The following is a 16,838-nucleotide window of genomic DNA, read 5'->3' on the forward strand; positions in this document are numbered from 1 at the left end:
TTCAGCCATTCCTAGTTTATAAACTCGAATACGGGATGCTGTACATCTTCACCACCAGATGGCGCCAATATAACACTCAATTTCGACCTAGCAACTCAAAAGAAAGCCTCAATTTTCTGTGCATTAGTGAGGACAAAAGAAGTCACAAGTGATACATCCAAATAGTTTTATTTGCTTAAAACAAGTTAAAATTATCTACAATAAATATACTTTTATTTGTCACACAAAACTCGCACTATGAAATCAAATACACTTCAAACAGGCTGGCCACCGAGTGCATGCGGTAGAAGATCCCAAATGGAAGTCCAATATTCACAATGGCCGCCCACATGGTGAAGTTATAGAAGTGGATCTCGAAGGGATGGTCGAACTGGGGACGGGCGCCGAAGGCCGGCATGATCCACAGCTGCAACAGCGGATCAGAAGCGTCAGGGCAGGTAAGTACAAAGACGGAGTTCGAGTGACTTACGATGACGTTGCCCATCAGCAGGAACGCGCACACTTCCTTCAGCACCCTCCTCTTCCAGTTCGGCTCGTCACGATCAGAGGTGAACAGATATCGGGTTTTGTTTCCTTCCTGCACCTCGCTCACGTCGACCTGCTCCTGAAAGGCGTGGGCGTTGGTGTGCAGCGTGGCTTCCTGCATGACGTGGAAAGGCTCCCGGTTTAGACCTTCGATAATGAAGTAGTTCTGCAGCCCCAGCTGCAGGACTATCACCACCGCCGACACCAGGTTGAGGGCGTTCAGGTGACCATGAACCCCCTCCGCTGCCACAGCCACAATAGTGAAGTAGCTCAGGATGCTCTGACCCATAGAGGCGCCGATCAGAAGCCCCACGTCCAGACTACGGGTGGGGTTCTTCTCAGACACGTGCTCTCGTTGGTCCAGTCTGTAGACGATGCAGCCGACCACGGTGGAGAGGGACATCAAGCACAGGATCACGATATTCACGATGAAATGAATGAGCAGGGCTCGCTGTCTCCGCTCGTAGTCCTCCTCCATGATGTCCACCTCATACAGGATGAAGGTCACCAAGCCCACCAGCACCAGCAGGATTCCCATCACTGGACCGAAGCACACATCCTTGGGACGGAACTTGATGTTGTGATGGTGTTGATCCTCCACCACCCGGCCCACGTTTTTCCACATGACGTAGGCCATGGCCGAGGCGAACATGCTGTACTCGATGATGAAGGGGTACAGGTAGTAGAAAGCCTCCTTGAAGGTGTCACATGCCGAGTGACTGCATTTGCACTTGATATTGCCATCGTAGCTGGCTGGTGAGGGGAAAAACGGCGTCACAAGTGGGATGGCAACATAAACTGGCATCGCTGTCCTACACATTTGGAGTCAAAAATACCGGCACTCAAATGTAATCGGATACAGTATCAACCAGACATTGTATTGAAGCTATGGCTCAAGTACCTGTAGCACTGACAACAGACGGTCTTGCCAGTGTATCGCATAAATGTCGGCAGTTTTGTTACGGTAGCTGTGGTTAGCAAGCTACCGTCTTCCGCGTGAAATGCGCTTAACCTGCTGCTCAATGAATGTTGGCTGTTTCGTTATGAGCTGCGTCTAGCATGCTAGCTTGCTGCACTTAGCTGGCTGCTCAATGAATGTTGGCTGTTTTATGAGCTGGGGCTAGCATGCTAGCTTGCTGTGCTTAACCTGCTGCTCAATGAATGTTGGCTGTTTTATGAGCTGTGTCTAGCATGCTAGCTTGCTGTGCTTCACCTGCTGCTCAATGAATGTTGGCTGTTTCGTTATGAGCTGTGTCTAGCATGCTAGCTTGCTGCACTTAGCTTGCTACTCAATGAATGTTGGCTGTTTTATGAGCTGGGGCTAGTATGCGAGCTTGCTGTGCTTAACCTGCTGCTCAATGAATGTTGGCTGCTTTGTTATGAGCCGTGGCTAGCATGCTAGCTTGCTGCTTAATGAATATTGGCTGTTTTATGAGCCGTGGCTAGCAAGCTAGCTTGCTGCTCAATGAATGTTGGCTGTTTTGTGATGAGCCATGGCTAGCATGCTAGCCTGCTGCTCAATGAATGTTGCCTGTTGTTATAAGCAATTAGCCGCGACTAGCAGCCTTTTGCTTGCCAGCACAACTAAAACATGCCTATAACTTATTTATTTCATATTTTTTTTATACTGCAGTTTCAGCAACCGTACCAAACAGCATCCTGGGTGTCAAAATAGAGATACCTTTTTCAGTACTGTGACATTCAGAGTCATTAAAAGTCACCTCTGTACATCTTGTAGGTCACATTGGTGTTAAAGTGTGGAGCTTCTGTTTGATGTAGCGATTCCTCGGTCACTGCGGCCATCCACACCACCAGGTTTGTCGATAGGGTGAGAGTCAGACCACAGCTGGACGGAAGAGGACAAATGTTCAAAGCACAAAAAAAAAAAAAAAAAGATTCATCTCTCAAAAGTAAAACTCACCGGGTGAAGTTGGTGTGAACCTGCACACAGTCTTTGGAATGAATCCAAAAGAAGTAAGTCTGTAAAAATATGTTTTGTTTGAAATCATTGTCATTGACATGATAGACATACGAGCTCACACCTGGTACAGCAGAAACACAGCTTGTACGGCCGGGAAGGCGACCTTAACAGGTGAGTCGCAGTGGAGGTAGCCCACATAGTTGGCGATCTTGAAGATGTCCATAAGCAGACTGAGCAGACCGAACAGCAGAAGGCCAGCTGCCAGGGAAACCAGACCAAGCCATGAAGGCCAGTGAACTACAGAAGAATATTTTTGGAAGAACATACTACTTGATTCACCAGTCCACTACCTCGAAGCCACAGAGGTCCAGCATGGCTGTCTTTAAGCAGAACCGCCTGGTCCTTCCTGTGCGTGCACACGGTGTAAAACAGCATCCACAACAAGGTGAGAAGCAGGAGCACGATGAGGAAGATCTGCCTGTGCACTGGGGTGATGATCACACTATTGAAGGCGCTGCTGCTGACAATCGCGCAACCCAAGATGAGGACGTTGATGCAGATGATTCCTGAGAGGAGCCACCCGCCGCCGTGATGAGCCCGCTCCGCCACCGCCTCGATATGGTGCACACTCTCTCTCTGAAGTTCGGCACTGGGCGGGTGAGAAAAACCAGGAAGCTGCTGCATGTTCTCCATCTGGGCAGCAGTTTCGATGTTAGATGGATGCACCTCCACAACATCATTTGGGGTTTTTCTACGGAAAATGTAAAAAAAATAAGCCCATTAACTTGTTTTGGTCAAGTTGTGCCAATGTAAGCATGACAAAACCCTACAAAAGCAAAAAGTGACTACATAACTCTAAAATAAAATGTTTCAGTTTTAAAATGTTAAGTCATGGAAAGTTAAACACTACGCATTGAAGTGCTATTAAAATGCTTGCTAGCCCGAGTTTGTGCTAGAAGATGAATAGAAAAAACACTAGTTCTCTCTACTACTTAAAACCCTACTTGCGTCAAGTTGGCTCGATAGTGACAGATTCGACTTTCGCTGGTTAAGGAACTACTAAACACAGCTAACTTAAAAACGCTCTTTAAAATCAAACTGACAAAAATTACCTTGTTAAAAGTTTGTTGCAGGTTCGTAACATTTGTTGAGCCACTGTTTTCATGATACAGGTGAAAGGTTACTACGTCCAGTCTCATTCACTTAAGAAAAGGCAAACATCTTTTTTTGAAAAAAAGAAAAGCTCACAACGCGCTTGAAGAAGAAAAGCTGCAGGTGTCGCCAATTTAAGTTGATTAATGGTCCCCACCTTCGTCCAAAACACTTCAACCCCCACAATCCCTTGCGGTGGGGAACTTCTGCTGTTATGTTGACACAAAATGTTTTTTTTTTTTTATAGCCCATCACACCCAAAATAAAGATAATTCTGAAAGAATGAATCAAACTACAAAGATATGCATGAAAACAAGTACATTTTTTATATAATAGATAAAAAAAATTATATATATATATATATATATACACGTTTAAAAAAATGTCTGAACTGTCGCATACATAAACGAATCCTGACTCATCAGAAGTAATGCATATTCTGCAATATTTTTGACACGTTCATAGCAGATGCGTTGTTTTATCAATACCATATGTATGTGGGCCCATCCTTATTACCTTCATGGCCTCTCTGAAAACTTTGTTTGCAGACAATATTCGATGCACTAGGGTATAGACTTCATTTCAACCTGCCGTGGTCACGTTTCACATCAGAGCAAATCTGAGTCACGTTGCTGGAACTGCCTCAATAACAGGTCACTTGGGTCAAGCAAGTGTGCTGGTAACAAGGACGGGTTCAGAAGTGAACTTGAAATTTCTTCTTTTTAAATGAATGAATTATTCATGTATAACTGTCATCTGCATGATAGCTGGAAACACAACGTAGGGGGGACCAAGGACTGACCCCTGAGGAACCCCACGCATGAAGACATTTAGCGGCGTGATTTGCTTATTATAGTGAGTTACAGCTATGCTATTAAACAAAAACAAGTCCCTTTTAACAATGTTATCATTATATAAGTTCAGTTGTTTATTTCTGCACCTGTAAAAAAAAGATGCTGAGACAGCATTTGAACAAGCATTTATTGACTTGAATCCCCACGTTGTATTGAGTTAATTTTTGACAGCGCACTTGCTTTAACAAGCTAATGTGGTGCACCTCATGTGTTTGTCACAAGTTCAGAAACAAAGGTCAGCAGCGGTTCGCTCTTACAGCCACAAACGCTCAAGATGCTGAACCCCTCGCAGGCTCTGAGCCTCCTCTGTCTCCTCGGGACGGCGGACGCCTTGTACAAGCAATGGATCCCGGACACCAACTACGAGAATCACACCAACTGGGATAAGGGAGTTGTTCCGTGCGGCAGTGACGTGGTCCAGTTCCTGGCTCAGAGGAAAGTCTCTGTGTTCGTGGAAACCTCACATGCTGTGAAGGAGATGAGGCTGCCGATCGATGGGGAGTTTATCCTCAATACGGGAGCTGGATTTCACGTGTTTCCAGGACAAGAGCCGGGATGCGGAGCAGGAGTCACGACCAAGTTTAAAGACTCTGAGGCGTTACAGTGGTTCACCCCCGCTCTCTGGAAGGCCGCCGTGACCCAGGACAACTTAGAGAGTGGAGACCTCCTGTTCTCCGTCCACGAGGAAAGCGTGCCATGCCAGTACGACGACGTTGTCTTTAGGTCCGGCTCCTCCTTCCGAGTGGACACCAGCTCCGATCAGCCAAGCATCCCTGTCAAGAGTGTATCAGTGCTGGGGAAGAGGTTCGACGGCGCCTCTGAGTTCAGCCAGTACCTCAGCTCCAGGACTGGACAGCTGCAGTTTCACGGCTCGGCTAAGGTCGTGGTGGGGAGCTCGGGCTGTCAGGATCCCACAGGCTGTGACTGCGGGAATTCTGGGCACAAAAAAAGAATCTGTAAAAGCGTAAAATGCAGCGCTGTGAAGTGCAAGAAACCGCTCAGCCCAATCGGACACTGCTGTCAGGTGTGTGGTGCGATTGTCGCCATCAGCTACAGTCAAACCTTCAACCTGCAGACGTACAGAGAACGGATCAAGCACCTTTTCCTCATCCATGCAGAGTACAAGTCCGTCCAGGTTGGGATGTCTAAAGTCTTCAAGCCCCAGCGTCTACTGGGGGTCATCCCGCTTGAGGCCGCAGCTGAGATCCAGGTGGTTATAGTGGATGAAGCGGACGGGAAACAAGCTGAAGCTCTGGCCCGGGACATTGTGGACGACGCCAGCTCTCACGGTGAATCTCTGGGAATCGCTGAAGCCAAGTTTGAGGCCTCTTCTGGAGGCAGCAGCGGTCAGTCTGGGAACAACGTCGGGACTGTGGTGGGAACCGTGTTGGGAGTCTTGAGCATTGTAGCGGTTATCGTTGTCATCACTGCCCTGGTTCATACCGGCCGTCTTCGGTTGCCAGCTCCGAGGTTCCTCAGCAGAAACACAGAGGACGGTCACCTGGACGAAGCTATCGATCAGGGCTTCGACAACCCCATGTTTGACAGGCCGTCCTTCATACCTGAAATGCCAGGCCTGTACAGGATGGACACCAACTCCATCTCTCTGACTCAAACCGGGATTCACTTTGTCAATCCAGTTTACGACGAGAACGAAACAGACTTTAGCGTCTGAACCCTCTGAGTTGTTGTCTAAAATGAAGTCAAACATTTGAGTGACAGTTTGATTTGTGTCACCCCCAAAGCCTCTTCTTTCAAGACAAATAAACTCCTTCATGGGAAAATACAAGTGGCTTCATTTTTTCTCATATCTATTTCCCAATTTGAATGAGTCATACAGCTTACTTTTTATTTTCATAAACAGCTCCGAACTTCTTTTTTATTTTATTTATTTACTTTTTCTATTTTTATATCCAACTGTATGCAGGTGCACAATACCTTGAAAAACAGTGACATCAAAGTAAGATACATCATGTACAAACATCATAAACTGCAGTAATAATCATGAGACAATTGTTCATATAACTTCCTATTTTAGAAACTATTTTTTCATCCTTAATGCCCTCCTTTTATACCTTACCAACAACTAACCCAAAACTTCTGCAGGATAAACAAAGTATTACGCTTCAACAAACCACCTCAGTGTTTGTACACACTTGCCATATTTTTAACCAGGGGAGGTAAAAAAAATATTATTTTAAAATTTGAATCCACAAATATAAAATTAAATCAGTACACATCACGGTAGAAGTTAAGTATCACACTAGCCCCATTTTAAAGTACAAAAAAGTATAATTCACGTGTTATTTAACTTTGAGTTCACCTTGTTTTGTAGGTTTACTGAATCAGGTCACAGGATTTTCCGTCACATTGCTGAATTCTTCCTTGCACTCTGGATAAACCCGGGTTCTCCGAAGCCTCCCTCATCCAGTGTAAACATGACACTGTTTTCTTCTAATAACCAACTCTTCATATTTGTATCATAATCGTGAATACGGGCTTTGATCCACGACTCTGGAGAAAATGCTGATTCTGAGTTTGCTGTCAACAAACCCGCAGACGCAATAAACAACAGCGTGGCGGTGAGCCGTTTCCTGGCAAGAGGATCGATCCAAGGAAATTCACTGGACTGTTAAATAAGCCAACAGTTCGTGGGAGGATAAGAGGTGAGGCAGGAGCACTACAGAGAACTGGGTTTGAATCCTGGTGAGGAAAACAACCTGGGTTTATTCCATCACTGATCCTGAATTATGCTACAAACCTTGACCTTTTCAGGTGAGGAGCTCAGTGGTTCTAGTGACTGCAACTATAACTTTATTTCACTCTTTAAATGACATCACATTTTTACAACCAAAACACAGCGGTGAAAGTTTTTAAATTTAGACTCACGACTCAAAGTGAGCATTTCCTCATGGGTGTTATGTAACTGACGGCGAGTTATGGAACGTTTGTATTGGAACTTCCTGTTCTCAGCCTTGTGCGAAACATGTGGGGATTACACATGTGTGTGCCAAAACACGGCCACTCCGCCGTCTGCACACGCGGTGACAAAAGCCTTAGAATTCCGCTTAGCCTGCGCTGACTCAGGCTCCTGTTTATTTACACGATTTAGGGAATTATGACTACATACAGCGTAATTATGATGACATTTGAAGAAGGTCACTCCAGATGTTTTGACTTATAACAATTAGGAATTTGTCGCGTCACTGTGTTGCATCAGTGTGGCGACTTTTAAAAAATATATTTTTAATAAAATGACAGCCACGACACACTATAAATCTTCAGCCTGAAATTTAATGATAATTTAACACTGGCATCAGTAGTACATGGTGAAAACATGGAGGAGTACAACATAGATCGTGAGAGCTACAGAGCTATAAACTTTATATATTGACTGAAGCTATATAGGCTACAGTCCATCATCTTCATGTTGCGCTAGTAAATCTCCACAGACGTTGGCAGTGAGACAGATTTTAACACGCTGCTTTGAGTTTCAAACTAGCGAGAGGTATATACTGAGTAACTTTTCAGCTGTAGTCAAAAGAAAAGGCACGTTTAAGCACATGACGTGGGAGGGTGTGCCCCACAGGGGCAAACAAGTTCCGGGGACACGGACCCCACAATCGGCTCTCTGTTAGCTTCCATGTCAGAGGAACAGTGAGCTCGGACAATTGCCGTTCAGTTTGTTCAACCATGCAGGGACGATGGCTCAGAATCAGTGACTCACAGTAGCGCCGCTAACATGTCTTCACATGTGCTTCAGAGCTCCGATCCTGGAGCTTTCAGCGAGTGAGCTTCAGCCGCAGCAACTATCTGCAGTGTCGAGAAGGAGGGAAGAGGACATGTTAAGAAGGGGTTCATCTTGAATGAAGCATGTTGTTGGGGGCTTTCGTCCACGCCACTCAAGAATTTGAAGCAAATGTTTTGTGTCATCCTGTACACAAAACTGCAGACCGACAGTGAATATCAGAACTAGTGACACAAAAAAGTGTATGCTAAAAAACTAGTACGCTAAAATTGTAGCTTGATATTCAGGGTGGGTCCCAGGATTTTCTTTCTCCCCCCAAGCTTTGATGCTGACAGGCTAGAAGAAAAATACCAGTTTGAGCCTTGCATGGCGCTAGCACTCTATGCTACATTAGCTTAGCAACACTAACATAGAGACAGCGACATAAAGGCGGACAGACGATGGGGAGCTGCTAAAGAAGACAGGGACAGCAGAACATATGTCCTTAACAGTCCTCCTTAAAGGGGATCAGAATCTCAGCATAGGGGTAATGAGGTATGGAACATACTCACAACTCTGTGTCCTCGATCGAGTCCGGCTCCTCGATGGTCTCCAGGCGTCTCTTACAAGCGTCCAAGATCTTCTTCCTCGGTCCCAGCGGAATGTGGATGCTCTTCAGGTCATTGTCGGAGCAGAGCAGCAATGCTTCCAGATCGATCTTCTCCCTCCTGAATATGGAGAGAAACTCGCTCATGTGCTGAGAGGCCAAGAAGACTTCCAGGGGACTCGACTCAGCTTCGTCGTCATCGTCCAGTCCGAGCTCCACTTCGTCCCAGGGCACCTCCTCCACGTTCCTCTCCTGCAGGCTGTGCGCGCTGCCGATACTGTCCTCATCCAGACCGGAGTATTGTTGCAACCTGCTACGTAGCCGTACCGTGTTTCCTGACTGCTCTCCTTCCTGCGCCCCAAGGTCAAACATCCCCCCACTCACATAGTTCCTCCTGAAAACCATGGTTCCCAAACCCGGCCGGTTAAAGAGGGAATCATGTCCGGAATCCGTGCTGATCTCTGAGTATTCCACACTGGCTCCGTGGAGGTCCGGTTCACTAATGGCACGTGAGATGGCATCATCGTTGTCTCTGGGGAACATGTCCCGAATGTTGCGGCGGCCATATTCCTTGGGGTTCACATAGGTCCCCTGTTTGAGGAACATGACATCGTTTCCCAGCTGCAGCCCCGAGAGAGAGCGGACGCTCTTCCTCCCGTCTTCGTAAATCTTAAAAGTCCCATCGCCTTGTTTTCTTTTCTCCAGCTTTTTCTGGATCTTCGTCTTCCCTCGGTTGGTGGCGTGGAGGGTCGCCTAACACAACAGCAACACATTGATGCCAATGTGAACAAGCCAATCCGAATCAGATAAGAGCAACTCTTGTTGGGGAGAGAGGGTAAACACTTGGGGATAAAACACGGGGATAAGTTGAGATATATTGATGACTATAAATGCGCTTCACTCTGCGCTCCTGGTGCCTGGCATAAATCTCCTCTTTGGCCTTCCTCTCCACCTTCTGCCTGGCAGTTCCAACCTCAACATCTTCCTACAAATGTACTGGCTCTCTCTCCTCTGTACATGTCCAAACCATCTCCATCTAGCCTCTCTGACTTAGTCTCCTAAACACCTGACATGTGCTGTCCCTCTGATCCTCTGCTTCCTGATCCTATCCATCCTGCTCACTCCCAGAGAGAACCTCAGCATCTTCATCTCTGCTACCGCCAGCTCTGCCTCCTGTCTTTTCCTCAGTGCCACTGTTTCCAAACCATACAACATTGCTGGCTTCACCACACTTTCCCTTTCATCCTTGCTGACACCCTTTTGTCACACCTGACTCTTTTCTCCAATGATTCCATCCTGCCTGCACCCTCTTCTTCACCTTTTTCTCACACTCTCCATCGCCCTGGACAGTTGAGCCTCAGTACTTCAAATCCCCACCTTCTTTATCTCTGCACCCTGTAACTTCACCTGTCCACTTGGCTCCCTCTCATTCACACACATGTATTCCGTCTTACTGTGGCTAACCTTCATTCTTCTCCTTCCAAAGGCAAACCTCCACCTCTCTAGCTGATCTTCCACTTGCTCCCTGCTCTCACCACAGATCATACTGTCATCTGCAAACATCATCGTCCAAGGGGCTTCTTGTCTAACCTCATCTGTCAACCTGTCCATCAGGAAGGGGATCAGAGCTGAGCCTTGGTGCAGTCCCACCTCCTGAACTCCTCTGTTCCACCTGTCCTACACCTGGCATACATATCCTACATGTCCAACTCTTCTCTTGGCACTCTGTCATACGCTTTCTCCAGGTCCACAAAGACACAATGGAGATCCTTCCGACCTTCTCTTGGAGCACTGCGATATATCGCGATATATCGTATCGTCACTCCTGTATCAGGATATGTATCGTACCGCCAGATTTCCACTATATATAGGCAAGAAAAAGCAGGTATTTATGACAAAAATACTGACTAAAACTAAAAACACATTGAGGGCACAAAATGTCAGATGCAGTCAAGGAAGGGATCGGGCAAACCACTTTGACAGGAATGTGGTTTCAGAGGCAAATTAGGCCAGTAGTTGGAAACTGGTTCATCAGATATTTAATAAGGTCAACACACGTGCAAGGATATAGGGCACGTTTCATCAGCAGTTTTGACGCAAGCAGGTTTGCTCATAGCAAAGCTAGGAATTAGCCCTGGTGATACATGGTTGCAGAAGACAAGCGGCCGTTTCCTCCTGAGGGGAATTCTACATTACAATGAAGTCATCCAGGATACGACTTATCAACCATGACTCGGCGTGTGGTTTATGACAAATGAAGGGTAGGTTAGAGCTGTTTTCCATGGTGTTGGTTTGTGTTTGGATTTGGATGAAATGTTGAACATGCAAGTAAAGATCATTTTTAAGCTATTTGAGCAGAGAAAACGTCACTCACCTGAGAATATGGCACACTGACGGTGGCTGCGTTTAGGTTCCGCAGCTTATGGCTAACAGAGCTACCGGTATAACTGGAAAAGCTCATAGCATCAGACACTGACGGCTCAGAGGACTCCTTATTGAACTTCTTCTCCATGCGTTTGTGGTGCTTCTTCTGCATCTTCAGACACTCTTTGATTCGCCGCTCGGCGTCCCGGAAAGCCCTGTCCTTCAGCTTGCTGACCAGCTTGGCATTGAGGCCGGTCTGCTTGGCAGCGATGGAGTCCAGGTAGCGAACGCAGTCCATGTGGTTCTTGCTGGCGGCCATGTCCAACGGCGTGTGGTAGTCGTTGTCCAAGCACCACACGTTGGCACCGAAAGACACCAGGAAGAAAAGGCAGTTGAGATGACCATTCGCCGCTGACAGGTGGAGCGGAGTGTTGCCCCAAATGTCACATTTATCAGGGTTCCCTCTGTGGAAGACAAGACAGGAGTGATGACAGATATGAGACATAGTCTGGAGAAGAAAAAGGAAAGTTCTGAACTTTATTCTAACCTTTATTACAGGCACTAAATGTCACCTCAGAAGGGGACAGCATGGTGCTCCAGTAGGGAAGCAGGACTCTTCCTCACACTGACCTCAGGGTTACCTACTATGCCGTGGCACTGCTGCCTTCCCTGTGTAACCCGACCTTGGCTTTACCAGCACCGGCCTTTCTGCACCAGTATCCACTTTCAGAGCATGAAATCAACTAGTGCTGACTCGAGAAAAAAAAACACCTGCGTGAGGTTGCTACCTGGAGATCAAGTGCGGTGGAATTATACTGGCAAATATTGTTTCTTTGTTTTGACAGTTTTCTCCTAAGATTGCTTAAAATCAATAAAAGCCAAGAAGCTCTTGTGAAGTTCAGACTGTAACAACTGGATGCATAAATATAACTGAATGTATTACATTTACAACAGAAATCCTCTATTGAAGTTTCCCTAAACAGTGTGGCCTCCTCACACCAAAACATGACACATACAGGCCTCTGAATATTTGATAAGATGGACGTGAAGCTACCCAAGTGTGGATGTATTATTGATGGACCATGTCGGGAAGTTCTCGCAGGGAATGTGTGCCAGATCGTCGGCACAAAACTCAGCTGGGAGCCCGGTAAAGTCGCGCTTTGATTTCCTTCTTATTGAGTCAAGAATGTCAACTACAAGCCAAAATTTAAAAACAGTGTACATTAGGTAGGTTTGCTTTCATGCATTTTGTGATACAAGTGAGTCAGACTCAAGGATATAGAGCCAAATCCTGTCGACGACATGATGATTTATGACCATAAAAGATTCACCTTTCATAACACGAGATCCAAGACGCATGGTGGCCATTCAGACTCCAAGGACTCAAGGCTTTAGATCAAATTTAGAAAGTCTGTTTAGAACATAAATGAATCCTACAAACCCAGACAGTTTTTGTCTGAATTCAGCAAGAATTATTTCAAATGTAGCCATTAGCATTTAGTAGGAACTTCAAAGTACATTTGCAGTGAAGTGATCAGTGGATTCTGAAGGGACCAGTGATGCAAAAATACACACGATATCTTTGGAACCAGACCGGCTCTGCCAATCCCAGCTTTAAAGGAGGCTTGCTTCATTTGTATCCCAGTATCAGTACCACAATTTAGCTTGACAAAAAAGGGTCTTGAACTTGGAGCCTCAGTGGGTGAAAAAGGAAGTAAAAACTAGGCCGTTTCCTTTTACGACAGTTCATACAAGGGTCCAAGCTGAAGCAGATTTTACGACTGTGTAGTAAACTCTGGACCCAACAGCGGCCTCTATCTCACACAACAAGCTCGCGGAATGGAGAACATCCTGGTGACATTTATGTGTCATAAATTCAACACTCTCTATTAAGGGCTGCTGCAGTGTCTGTTCTCCACTTCTTTATGACAGCATCAAGTGTTTGCATCTTGATTCTCCCTGACAGTTTGATGCGACTGCAGACTCGTGTAATAGCTCATAATGATAACACGCGGCGACATCTTTGCCACTAAAGCTGTCAGGACGCGGTGAACTTTTCTACATCAGTGGCTCCTTTAAACACAGTTGTGATTCGTTCTCATGTGTCCTGGCTGAAACATGCTTCACAGGAGTGAGAAAGGTTTGGTTTTTGTTGAGGAACGCCGGCTCAATTCGCAGTAGCAGGGTTGCTACAGTACTTCATGTCTCTGCCAGAGCAACAGATACCACTTGCGGTTTATAGCATGTATAAAGTCATTAAATAAGTTATATAAACAGTAAAATGTGTGGTGATAAGGAAAATAAATCCATTTAAGGTTTAATATTTAAAGTCTAAATTTAAAATCTAAAATAAAAATAAGACGTAGCATATATTACTATTATTTTATTATATATTTTGGTTCTGCTAAACCCTTATCAACCTGCACAAACATCATCTGACTCATGGCATCACAAACACTGAATGAGATTTTGGCTCAACAATGAATCTCCTGTAGAAGTGACTCAATTAAAGGGGCTCACAATGAGCCCATTTTTCTGACTGGCAGGCAAAACAGGTCAGCCATAAACAACGACAAGCGGGCCGTTATGTGCTCCATCTTCCCCAACTGAAAAATGTCCAGTGGAATGCTGCCATTTTGCAAAATGACAAGCGGTCGTCGCTCCTCCAGGCAGTATGCTTATTTACTTAAAAATATTCCTACAAAAAATAAATAAAATTATATTTTTCCGAATAAATAAATAAATAATAATGTACAGCCTCATTTGACATCAGAATAATTTGGATTATTCGTAATTGATATCCACTTGACATAAATTTATTTGTTGTCCATTTGACAGCATAGTTTCTATATTATGACCAGGGAGTGGTGAAAAATCATCAGGCAAAAACGCAATGACAAGGTGAAGATAAACACATATACTTCTTTAAAATATAAGGACAAACAACAGACAAAAGCACATGAACATAAACACATGCAAAGACGCACACAGGTGAAAGGTACAGGGAGACCACGCTGGTGACAGTGTGTTTTGCTACTTATCCATCACAACAGACAATAAAAATTGCATTAGACGAGATATCCAAGATATGCGAGCGTGAAGGTGTTGTGTTTTCAAATGTGTGACATGATGATCCATTGACAAAAACAGGAACCTGCCAGTCAGAGAGCGACTCATCAGCTGGTGTTTACCTGCCCACCGAGTGACGCAACCAGGATTTGAGAGTCAAACGTTTAGTGTTGATTCTCCACACGCAAAAAAAAAAAGACTTTAAAAAAAGTGTTGTCATTCTAAACGCAGTTTTCCAGCTGGCCGCGAGTCGAACTGGACCTGTGCGTATAGTCATGAAAGCTTGAGAGGAAAAGGAAAAGCTAGTTTATTCGGAGTGAAAGGTCATTTTATTTCATACCCTCGAGAGACAATGAGCCGCAGAGCCTCCAGGTTGCCGTAGTAAGCGGCCCATAACGTCGGCGTCATCCCATCTTCGTCCGGAGCGTTCAGGTCCTTCCGCGTCGCCTCCTTCAGCAGGTCCAGGTAGCCGTCCCGGGCCGCCTTGTGGAACCTGTCATTCATGGCGCCCCACTGCTCCAGCGTGCGCCACTCCACTTCGTCTCACCATGATCTCGGTGGAAAGGATCCGCTGGCGTCAACGAAGTGGACGCGCGGTTCGGCGCAGCGGAAGAAAGTCGTGGGTCCGCAGCGGCGCACGGGCGCGTCGCCGGTATCCATGGACGCCTGCACGCGCGCGACCCCTCAGAGGATCCAAAACAAACAGAGGACCCTTGTAACTGCTCTGCTGCGCGCCTGATGAAAAGTAGAGTGACTGGATGAAGATGAGCAGAAAACACGTGAAAAGTCTGCTTTTTTATCAGTCGACAACAAACCTGGGGATCAAATCATATTACTTATAGCATGACAAAATATAAATGTATTTTGACTTTAATGTAAAATAAATTTAAAAAAAAAAAAAAAAAAAATATATATATATATATATATATATATATATATATTTTTTTTTTTTTTATTTTTTTTTTTTTTGAAAAAAAAAAAAGTGAATACTTCAGTATATATATATATATATATATATATATATATATATATATATATATATATATATATATATATATATATATATATATACTGAAGTATTCACAATAAAAAGTCGGATACAAGCAAACGAAAACTTAAATACAATTCCAATACAAACTAGAGTCTGTATGAGGCATGAGTGAGGATGTAGCAATACATGGAGGATAGTGCCATGCTCTGCTTCTATTTTAGTTTGATATTGATGGAGAAAGAACTCTCCAATCTCCAGATCCCTTGTGTCTTAAATTTTTCAGACCAGCCTAGTTTGTGTTTTTTCCCTGGTTGCCTTTGGGTTATTGGACTTTGGACTAATGATTTATTAATATTAAACTCCCCTTTATTAGTCACCTCTTTTGGGCTCTGCGCCGCCCTGGTTTATGACAGGCAACGCATCCCTTTTTGCCTCTTTTAACAAGCCGACACGCTAATATTTGTGAAAATTGTTCCTCCAAAGACAAAACTTGCACCAGAAAAAAAGAGCATTTACCCTGAATGCTTCTGCAATCACTTGTGTAAAGGGCCATTTTGGTTATTGGCAGAATATTAAAAGGCCTTGCTGACCATCACTCTTGAAATGTGTCCCAACTGGACCTTGGACTGGTTAACTGTTATCAAGCAATATAACTATATTGGGGAAGGAGAGTCCTTTTGTTGGGTCACTTTCTTTCATTCTTGCTGTTGCTCTTGATAAAGACTTCAGGCGGCTTTACAATTCGAAGGGAGCAGAGGGTCGACGATTTCCCGTCGTGTTGCAACAGTCTCGCCCAAAAGAAACGGTCATAAAAGTGTTAAGTCTAAATGGTGGACCCAGGGGCTTTCAATGACAATAGATGGACGGTGGCAGAAATTTCTCCTCAGGCGCATCACATCTACTTCCAGAGCCAGGATTAGCATTTAAGAGGCTGAAGTATTTCCCCCGGAGCACACTATCAAAAAGATAGGAGCCATAGGGAACGCTACGCCTACTGAGAGAATTCAGATGCCATTTAGATTGTGTCGTCTGAATGGTCAGCGGGAGGAATCGAGTTTGACCAGATAAAGACACCTGGTGCATGTCGCGCTCATCTGGGGTGGATGCTGTGTTGTATCAAAGCTCAAAACCAAATAAAGAACCGGTTCCTTGGACCCACGTCATATTTTGTGCACAGCATTCTGTGATGTCCAAAACAGATTTCTTGGATTTCCTGGTACCTTAAAACCGGCATGTTGTTTTTTGTTTTTTTTTTTTCCCAATGCTCTTCTGAGGTGCAGCAGAGAAGTGTTTTAACAAGAAATATATTTGTATGATTTAAGGGAAACTGTTGTGATTGAATCACAGATAAAGGATGTTGATGCAGTGACTATTCATGTCATCTGGGTTTTGTGGATTCTCATTGAATGCAAGTCTTTAGCAGGACTAAAGAGCCCACATGCTCATTTGTATGGGGTTAAGCCCTCTTTTGTATCGGTATGTAAGAGTGGCAGGTGATGCAGGAAAGGTTTCACCTGGGCGGGATCACTTTCTGACGGAAACAACAGGTGGGCGTGGCATGTCAGACCTGTCTCATATAGGAGGTGAGACAGTTAGAGTGCCATCACTTGTCTGAGCTTTCAGCGAAG

General features: G+C 45.0%; 3 protein-coding genes across 4 annotated transcripts; 1 reads left to right on the top strand and 2 right to left on the bottom strand.

Moving 5' to 3' along the window:
• Positions 1-224: 224 nt before the first annotated feature.
• Positions 225-3,139, bottom strand: LOC128751385 (proton channel OTOP2-like). Its single transcript, XM_053852345.1, has 6 exons — positions 2,797-3,139; positions 2,568-2,704; positions 2,447-2,505; positions 2,247-2,371; positions 470-1,278; positions 225-406 (listed from the first exon to the last, which is right to left on the bottom strand). The coding sequence occupies exons 1-6, from the start codon at positions 3,137-3,139 to the stop codon at positions 236-238; spliced, it is 1,644 nt and encodes a 547-aa protein (XP_053708320.1). The 3' UTR covers positions 225-235.
• On the top strand, positions 2,490-6,127 carry amn (amnion associated transmembrane protein). Its single transcript, XM_053851982.1, has 4 exons — positions 2,490-2,891; positions 2,958-3,103; positions 4,366-4,453; positions 4,675-6,127. Exons 3-4 carry the CDS (start codon positions 4,419-4,421, stop codon positions 6,125-6,127), a joined length of 1,488 nt encoding a protein of 495 aa, XP_053707957.1. The 5' UTR covers positions 2,490-2,891; positions 2,958-3,103; positions 4,366-4,418.
• On the bottom strand, positions 6,128-14,863 carry ush1ga (Usher syndrome 1Ga (autosomal recessive)). 2 transcript variants are annotated; one of them, XM_053851983.1, is made up of 4 exons: positions 14,560-14,863; positions 11,161-11,614; positions 8,748-9,539; positions 6,128-8,265 (listed from the first exon to the last, which is right to left on the bottom strand). In XM_053851983.1, exons 1-3 carry the CDS (start codon positions 14,721-14,723, stop codon positions 8,748-8,750), a joined length of 1,410 nt encoding a protein of 469 aa, XP_053707958.1. In that variant the 5' UTR covers positions 14,724-14,863; the 3' UTR covers positions 6,128-8,265. The 2 variants fall into 2 exon arrangements, with proteins under 2 accessions (XP_053707958.1, XP_053707959.1); XM_053851984.1 differs by having other exon boundaries at positions 8,752-9,539; positions 14,560-14,862.
• Between the last annotated feature and the right edge of the window lie 1,975 nt (positions 14,864-16,838).

Source organism: Synchiropus splendidus, chromosome 19 (assembly GCF_027744825.2).
Source record: "Synchiropus splendidus isolate RoL2022-P1 chromosome 19, RoL_Sspl_1.0, whole genome shotgun sequence".
Lineage (NCBI taxonomy): Eukaryota > Metazoa > Chordata > Actinopteri > Syngnathiformes > Callionymidae > Synchiropus > Synchiropus splendidus.